General features: G+C 37.6%; 1 protein-coding gene across 9 annotated transcripts in view; it reads left to right on the top strand.

Moving 5' to 3' along the window:
* Positions 1-215: 215 nt before the first annotated feature.
* Positions 216-9,618, top strand: part of LOC131163853 (probable protein phosphatase 2C 62) — a 30,200-nt gene continuing 20,797 nt past the window's right edge. For 8 of the 9 annotated variants that reach the window (XR_009139146.1, XR_009139145.1, XR_009139144.1 and 5 more), the window contains exons 1-3: positions 227-650; positions 773-1,713; positions 4,831-4,928. Coding sequence is in view for 6 of the 9 variants with exons in the window: in XM_058120655.1 (XP_057976638.1) it covers positions 437-650; positions 773-1,713; positions 4,831-4,928 (1,253 nt within the window). In the remaining 3 variants the exon portion in view is untranslated. Of the gene's footprint in view, positions 651-772; positions 1,714-4,830; positions 4,929-9,618 lie in introns of all 9 variants that reach the window. The other variant, XM_058120649.1, reaches the window with a different exon arrangement.

Here is a 9,618-nt window from a genome sequence, read left to right as displayed (position 1 = left end):
GTTCCATATTACCTTATAATTCTTCCTCAAAATAGTGAAATTTTGATATCATGTGCTAGTGGGGTATATATATCCGAATTACGAAAAATTTTTGTCTCGTCTTATTTAATTTTTTAATTTATTTTTCTACATTTTTTATAACAAAATCTTAAATTTTTTTTTTTTTTTTTTGTATTTTTTTTCTTGCCTTTGTAGCTCTCTTTATCGTTGTCTGCTGTTCGTTGGTTGCTCTTAAATCTTTCTTTTTTAATTTTCATCCGAAGGCGGGGTTTCTCAACGACGCGGGTGAATCCGTAAACACAGTCCTCTCGCTCGGAGACCTCTGCAACTCTCCGGAGCTGTTCATCCCCGGCGCCATTCTCACCTTCACCCTCCAATTCTCAACCAAAATACCCCATCAAATGCATACCTAGACATCGCTATTCGCAGTCCATCCATGGGATATCCGCTGCCCACCCTTCTCCCAATTCCTTCCTTCTCCTTTCACAGTCTCTCCTTTTCCTACTGCATCTTCCCGAAGCCCTTTTCTGTACTCTCAGCCCCTCGTCTCCCTCGCTCTCCCAGGTCAAGGGCGCCTTCTCTGCGTGCCGTAGCTCAATCCTCTTCCCCCGAATCCACGCCTTCTAATTGCCACATCGTTTCGACCACCTGTACTGTTTCAAATTTTAATTTTTTGAAATTGGTTAATATCGGAGCGATTTGAAATTTATTTTGAGATTTTTTATTTATTTAATTTTCTTTGTCTTCTTGTTCTCGTCGTTGGTTTTGCCAGATTGTTCCGATGGCAGTGTTTTGTTCCGGTTCGGACATGCGAGCGAGGTTTCTGGCTTTGTTAAATCGGAAGAATCAATGCTTGCCTGTGGTGGTTTGGTGAGTAAAGATGCCGGACAAATTGACGCCGAGGAGGTTTTGAATGGAGGTCGTGTAACAGAGATTTTGGTTGAGGAGTTTGAAGGTACGTCGAAAGAGGAGGACAGATCTCGTTTAGAAAGAAAACAGAGAAGTGGGTCAAATCAAGTGAAGGCTAACATTGTCAATGAGATTGCTGAATGCGAGGGAGACAGTGCTGTTTTTGACAGCATAAATAGTGTTGCAAAGGCAGGAAGTGATTTTATATTTGACACCAATCAAATTTCGGTACAAGATTCTCACGAATTAGAAATGCCTGCTGCTGGTGTGCCCGACAATGATTTGCATAGCCGGAGTAATTCTTTGGGCTCTGTTGATGGTCTAGAATCCAGTGTACATTCTGAAATTTTGAGTCAGGATCCTGTGTCTGAGCTTGATAGTGTGTTTAATGTAGATCAAACGGCTGATTCTGGTGTGAAGTCTGCAGGAAATAATAAGAGTGAAATTAATACGCAGACTGTTGCCTTAGGATCGGAAAATTTTGAAGATGAGAGTGAGTATGAATCTACGGCTGCATTAAGGTCTTTGGAGTGTGGCTCCACTATTGAAGCACCCATTAGTCATGCCTTTCATAAATGTGATGATGGGAATATTGAGGTTAAAGATACACATCTATCTGCAACTGCTGAGTATGGCAGTGCACATGGAGATATGAGGAACGTGAATGATAATAACAGCGGTGATGTGATTGAAGTAGAGACGGTAACACTTCCGTTAGACTTGGAACCAATTCTTGACGAAGAAACAAGTAACGACATTGTGGAAGAATGTCTGGGCACAATTGGAATTGAAAGGTCAATAATGGTCTGTGCTCCTTAATTTATTATTATCCTTTTAGATGCTAAGATTTATGCTGTTGTTTTACACTGGTTACTTGTGAAACATTTGGATGCTTCTTTGTGGTGCCTTAGTGCTGCTTTATATTGTTTATGCTTGTATTCATTGTTCATAATGAGCACTATATGGTAATGTCCCTTGTGCGGCCTGCCCGAAATGCTTAGGCTTATGTTTTGTTTTAAGTTATTGGTTCTAAGCTCAAAGCACCTTATATTAGTGTTTCTAAAGTTGCTTTAAACTATTTTCATTTTCTTTGTCAGCATTGTTAATGCTTCTCTACAGAGCCTGCCTCTTCTGTCATGTTTGGTTTGCGGATAGAATGGAATGAAGATTTGAATAGGAAGTATGAAAAAATGAAGTGATAAATTGGATTCCATTACCCTTGATTTCATTCCATTCCTATGTACCAAACACTTAGTTAGTGGCTCTTGCATGTTACTTCATATGTGCCGGCAGTGTTTGTAGTCATTGAGGCTTAAAGACAGTGGTTATGCAGCATTAGAGCATGTACCTGGATTGATTTATATATGGAGAACCTAAAAAACCAACATGTTGATAACTTCATCTTAAAGAAAGGATGTTGATGCAAGGTTTTGAATTTGGATTTTGATTAAAATTTCAAGGCTTCTATAGTATGGAAATTTCAACGTTGATATCAATTTTGACTTCAATTTTAAAAAATAATGGAAATTAGTGGTAAAGAATGGAATCCTTTACAGACGTTGGATTTTTGCAATTGCTTTTAGTTTAAAAAATAAGTTCAAATGCATTGTTGTGATTAGTGCCTTTTGATGGCATCATGGTAATAGATGCACCTTTTTTTGGTTTTTTGTTTTTTTTTGTTTTGTTTTTTGTTTTTGCAAATATAGTTTGTACTCGATGGAACGGATTACAATTTATTTTTTGTTTCACACTGATGTTTTTTGAAAACAGTTTGTTCTTCTAAAGAGAAAATTTGTTGTTGATTTTTTTGTTGGAACTTGGCACTTTTTTGTTCATAATTGTTAGAAGGTAGGTTATCTTGTTGCAGTCGTGCACCTCTGGTGCTAATTTGTTTGATGCTAGGAAGCTGGTGTGCATGGCCTTTAATATTTATGTGCTAATGAATGGTTGTATTTTCCAAAATTTCATTTCTAAGCCATTTTTTACCCTGTAGGCTAATATAATTATTTTGATGCAATAGAGTGGGAGGTTTCATAACTTGAAAACATTGGTAAATAGAACATTTGATGAGTAGCTATGACATTCATTTTTACTAGACATGTTTTTAAACTCGTTTCTCAAAGTTAATGAATACCCTACCTTGTCATACTTATGGAGAAGTCTAAGCCAATTCCTTTTTTTGTGGGTTTAGGGGAGCCATTTGTGTGAATAGTAGGGTATCCTTGCCCCATTCTAAGTTTTGAAACCATTGGAAAATTAAACATTTGATGAGTAGCTATGACATTCATTTTTACTAGACATGTTTTTAAACTCGTTTCTCAAAGTTATTGAATACCCTACTCTGTCATACTTATGGAGAAGTCTAAACCAATTCCCTTTTTTGTGGGTTTAGGGGAGCCATTTGTGTGAATAATATCCTTGGCTTATTCTAAGTTTTCCTTGCTTAGAATAGGGCAAGGCTTGCATTCAAGCAACCCTTTAGGACAATGTGGGAAGCCACCTTGTTTTTTAATGGTATTCTTGGCAATAAGAGCATTGGGAAAACCCTAGCTCTATTTCTCTATGAATAAAGACTAGGGATTTCACTATGAAAAGGAGGGGTTTTCAAGATTATTAGGCTAGAGTGAGAGACCTCAGGGATCCTTGGGGACTCTTGCTTCTTGACCTTGCATTTTGCAAGGTATGGCTTTTTTTCCTCTTCTCTTCTCTCGATTGTCCTCACTTTGTTTTTGTTCTAGTTGTATATTGAATGCAAACAATTGGTGTTGACTAGGCCATGAAGCTTCCATGAATTTTCATCAAAGGTGATAGATCAATTTTATGTCTCAACCATACATATTGCCATTGTCTTGGCCATAGTTACTAGAAAATGCTAACACCCTAGCGAACCATATATTAGTGCAAAAAGCATTCCAGAACGTGGTACATTTTCGCTCTAGAATGCTAATTCTAATGATCCTAACTTTTAATTTTATATTTTTCACCTAACATATTTTTTTTATTAGTCAAAGTGGAGAATTATCACATTATAATTGTATTCTAATTCATTATTTACTATTTCACAAAAGACAATCTCTTCTAGATTTTGAAACACTTCAATTACCCTAAAATATACAAGTGCCATAACATATTTTTCACCAATATATCTATGCTAGTACACTCCTAATTTAAAACCCAATCTGTCCAAAAAAGCCTGAGGATTCCTAGTATTCTCCTTGCCATTTAATGGGTTCATTACTTGGATGGACCCTTCTCATTACTGCTTCCATTGATGTATAGTCTCCACCAGCTGGATTCTTCCTTCCTATCTAGGATTCTGATAGACCGCGCCCTTCCTATTTTGGAGCACTTCTCCTTACCCCTCTCATTTGCTAATAATCTCAAGAAGGATCACAAGTTATGAATATGGGGATGTGCCCTTTTCCCAAACCAGAGTTCTAGTTGTGACATAGCTCGTCTACAATCACTCTTGCTTGGCACAACAGTTGTCGTTTTTCTCACCGCAAACTCGTTGTTATGGAGAAAAAGCTTGCCAATCCAAATCAAAGATCATCCTTTGGCAATAAAAGTTTGACAACAGCCATAACTTACTTTACTAAAAGTTGGACATGATTCTGTCATTTAGTTTAAAATCACTAGCAGTGGTGTGCATATGGGGAAGTGATTTATTCTTGTATTTTTACCTTGTTATCCTTATCTTTTCAATTATTTAGATAAATTTATCAATGTTTGATGTGAAAAAAATCGATGTGGTTTTTCCTTTTCAAAAGCCCTGGAAGTAGGAATACCAATTTCATTTCAATAATAGTATGGATGATCCCACTTTGATGTTAGATTGAATGAGATAATTTTTTTTTTTTTTTTTTATGTTATTTTTAGCTTGATAACTTGATAAAAGTGCCTGTTTCCTCCATTTTGAAGGCAAAAAGAACTGAAGAAGAGGCACAAAGAATTCATAAAGCAGAAGTATCATTTCCCAAATTAGTAGAGTTGGAATTGTCTGAAGATGCTTTGAATGGGTAATTGCACGAGATTCTATTTTCTCTTCTTTCTTATTAAGTATTACAACTTTTGGTGTCTTTAGACATTTGGTGAAAACATCTTTGCACTTTGGGAAATTATCTGGCAGTGAGTTATAACCAGGGTGTCAACTGCTCGTTACGAACATTTTTTTTATTGGTAAAGAGAAATTGTTATTAGCTGGTATCAAGGGGATGACACCCTATGATACAAAAATTCATCCACTCTGTAGAGTGTCACAAACATCAAGAATTATGTTATGATCATCCACAATTTGCCCACTATGCCGGCTGGAAACAACAACAATCCACTGCTCTTTGCAAATCTGAAGTATAGTAACTGAATCTTTGTAGGCTTTCCTTGGTGGTTACAAACACTTGTCAAGAAGCATCTTAATTTAATAATGTTTTAGCATTGGGGGAGTCTCATAATCTGGCTTGATATATATGGATGAGCACCAATTTGACCCAAAACCTTAAAGTTGTTAGGTCTTGGGCGTTGGGCTGAATTATGCTATAAGCACCCTTCCTCCACTCAATTTTTCCAATGTGGAACAAACTCACTAGTGAAATTCTCAACAACCTTCCCCTCACTTGCGAGTTCCCTTTAAACAGAAGTCATTCTTGATCACTTAGTGTCACCCAACAAGTGGAATTCTCAACAACCTTCCCCTCACTTGTGAGTTCCCTTTGAGCAGAAGTCATTCTTGATCACTGAGCGTCACGCAACCAACTAGGAGCCATGACTCAACCTTGGGAAATCTTGAAAACCATGGGAGTACACTCATCTACAAGATTAATATCCATAGGATCAATCCATCCTCTTCCATAGGGTCTACATTTATAGGAACACATGCATGAACATTGAAGCCCAATTTTAGCTGTCAACTTTGATACCACTTGTTAGGACCAAGAGTACGTTAGGAAAAAATAAATATTGAAAGAGAAATGCAAAATTTGAAAGACACGAAATTTACGTGGTTCGGCTTATGGTCTACATCATAGGCTAAGGTGGTATGAGAATTTCACTATTAAGAGAGAGCAAAAAAAAAGCATGAAAAAATATTACACTCAAGAAAGACCCATAAATGCATTCCTTCAAATTAAATCCTCAAATTAGGGGGGCAAATTAACTCTCGCTCAAATCATGAAGGAAAATGATTCTCTTGATTTTAGGAGGAGTTGATTTGAGGGGGTTTATTTGTGGGTTCTTTGGGTATTTCTTGAGTGTGACATTTTTTCATGCTTTTGTATTTGCTCTCTCTCAATAGCTAAATTCTCCCGCCATCATTACGTGTGGATGTAGGCTAAGCTGCCTAGTAAATCTTGTGTCTATTATATTTTGCATTTGTCTTTCATTATTAATTTGTATCTCAATTATCATACTTTAGGCCCTAACAGATCGTCTTTGCAATCGGTCATTTTGGTAGACTTACACCTTACTATAGGCACGAAAAGGGGCCTACGCTCATTTCGGTATCTTTTTCATCTTACTGCTTGTATCCAAACATGGATTGCTGATGATACACAATTTGAGAGTGATTTTGTCTTTGTTTGCTTCACATGTTTCAATTGGAAGTGCTAATTGTTATTTGGTCTTTTAACGTTATTAGTATGTGTTAGAGTTATGTTATTGTGAGTTAGTAAGGATATTATGGTCATTGGAATTGTGCTTGACATGAATTATAATAGAGGGAGAGACCTATCATTGATGTTAGGTCTTCCATTTTACCCAATTATTCAACATGGTATCAGAGCATAATTCTAAGACCTAAACCCTAATTGTTGCAACCACCATCAAAACTGAAGCCTAAAACCCTAATCCGATGCATGTCTACCATCATAAAAGAATTTCCAACAGTATAGCCCTAGATAACAGCCAGCAGCTGCTGGAATTCAGACCATTCACTGGAAATTTCCTGTGCGACACTGCCAGTTCGGGAACACAAAATCTACTATAGATTTTGCAAAAACAGTGCCATAGTCACCCACAGACATTGCTGGTCTGCCCCCCACTGAAATCCCATCTCCAGACAGTGTTTCACGTGCCCTCACATGCTGGTTGATGGATGCCAGGGCTGACCCCACATGCCAGTTTGTGAAACCAATTTCAGACATGTTTTTTTGGCCTGAATTCATCCAGCAGTGATCAAATCCCTCTATAAACATGTTAGTGAAATTTTTCGTGATGTTTTTTATCCAAAGATCTCACCTTTTTTTAATGGCTTATGTGCGGCACTCGGGAAATGGTTGTTTGATGCTTCCCAAAGCTGTTTGTCAATGGTTATTGAGTTTATTGGGCCTGAAACAGTGATATTTGCTGTGTTTTTGATTGTACATTATGTGCTTGTGATTTGCATCGGTTGCCAAAGGTTGCATCAGTTTCTGGCCACCTTTTTTGAAAATTTTTTTTTCGCTCTAGAATGTTCTGATTTCTTCCATAGACCATACTACCAGGCAGTTGGGCATGTTTTTTGCTCAAAGATTCAATCGTTTTGACCATGCACTCGTTGTTATTTGTTAGTTGTTCGGTGTTAGTAAAGGCCATTGGTGAGTCTCTTGGAGCAGTGGCAGTGTCCATAAGCTGTTTTTGTGAGGCTGTGGTAGTGTTATATCAGTTTGTTGGTGACTCATCCATAATAGTTTCGGTGGTTCACCTGGTTCATGGTTGTCTCATTGTATCAATTTTTTAAGGGGGGAGGGGGTGGGGTGTGTGGATGCCTTATGTTGGTTTAGTTGTGACTCATACATCGTGGGTCACCTTGTCTGTGAGTGTTGGGATGGAGTTTGCAAATCCCAAAAATATTGTTTCCTCATTAGTCACTTGTTTGAGTGAACTGCATATTGCGACTATATCAGAAAAGGAGTATTAAAGGGTTCTACTGTATCGATTGTCTCAACAAACATCTTATCATGTTGCATCTTTTGCCTAGAAAGGTAATCCTATAGTCTGTATGTCATCGTGTATCTTTCCCACTAGTCCTTGTATTATCAATTCTGCTGCCACTAACCGCATGACAGATGCAACCAACATCTTTTTTGCCCTTATGTATCCTAAAAATCTACCTTATGGTAGCCTTGTTGATGGGTCCATATTTGCAGTTATGGGGATATGAACAGTAAATCCTACTCTGTCCATCCCTCTATCTTCTGTTTTACAGATTCCTAAATCCCCTTTCAATTTCATGTCTGTTTGTAAGCTTACAAAGTTACTAAATTGTTCTGTAACCTTTTTGATTCTTTGGTTATTCAGGATCTAAAGATGAGGAAGACAATTGGCACATAACGCAAGGCTCATAGCTGTACTACTTTGAGTCACTCTCTCATCCCATTTCTTGCACAGTCGTTCTACACCAATTCAAATCCATAGTCACCTTGGTCATCCGTTTGTTGGACAAGTTGAAACAACTAGTTCCTACATTGAGTTCTATGTCTAATCTTGAGTGCAAGTCTTTTCAATTGGGAAAACATCATCGTGTTCCCTTTGCTTTCCGGGTTGACAAATGGGTGGTTGGTCCTTTCATGCTAGTCTATTCCGATGTTTGGGGTCCTAGTCCGTGTCACGTCGAAGTTGGGGTTTCAATACTTTGTTACATTTGTTGATGACTACTTCAGGATGACTTGGTTGTATTTAATGAAAGATCGTTATGAGTTGTTTAATATCTTTTGTGCCTTCTTTTCTTAAATAAAGATCCCGTTTGACGTGCTAGTCAGGATACTTCGTGGTGATAATGCTAAGGAGTACTTAAGTATCCAATGTACTACCTATATGACTAATTCTAGTATGATCCATTAGTCTTTTTGTGCTCACACTCCACAATGAAATGGAGTTGCAGAGAGGAAAAACAAACATATTCTTGAAGTCATTTGTACCTTACTATATCAAATGAATGTCTCCAAAATTTTTTGGAGTGATGGTGTGCTCACGGCTTGCTCCATCATCAATAAAATGCCATCCTTTGTCCTTGGTGGTAAAATCCCATATTGAGTTTTCTTCCCTAAGGCCTTTTTTCTCATATATTTGGTTGTGTGTCCTTTATCCATTAGTTAACTCCAGGAATGAATAAGTTGGCTCCTCATGCTATCAGATGTATTTTGTTATTCCTATACTCAAAAGGGATATCGATGTTATTGCCCTACTTTACATTGATTCCTTGTATTTGCTGATGTCACCTTTTTTGAGTCTACACCATACTACTCTGATTCCTTGAGTTCTGTTGACCTTAATGAGTTCCTTCCTCTACCTTGCCTTCCAAATCTCGACCTATTATCTATGCCCAATCCTCATACATCTTCATCTAGTTTGAGTCCTTCTTGTCACTTGAATCATCCCAATTTGCAGGTATATACACAACGACTCAAGAGAGGAGAGCCTCCCCTAGCTTCTACTACAGTGCCTCTTGTTCCCTCGTTAGATGTTCTTATTTCCCATAATGTTGATCCTTCTATAGTCGCTTGAAAAGGTAAATAGACTAGTATCCAACATCCAATCTCCAATTTGGTTAGTTATGATTTTTTTTCACCCTCGTATTATTGTTCTGTTAGTACTCTATCTTTTGTTGCTATTCCAAAATCTATTTCTGAAGCCTTGTCCCATTTTGGATGGAGGATTGCAATGGTTGAAGAGGTGCATGTTCTACATGATAATGATACTTGGGATTTGGTGCCTCTTCCTCTTGATAAGTTTGTA

This window comes from Malania oleifera, chromosome 9 (assembly GCF_029873635.1).
Source record: "Malania oleifera isolate guangnan ecotype guangnan chromosome 9, ASM2987363v1, whole genome shotgun sequence".
NCBI classification, from domain to species: Eukaryota; Viridiplantae; Streptophyta; class Magnoliopsida; order Santalales; family Ximeniaceae; genus Malania; species Malania oleifera.
This window is presented reverse-complemented; position numbering and strand designations above follow the sequence as displayed.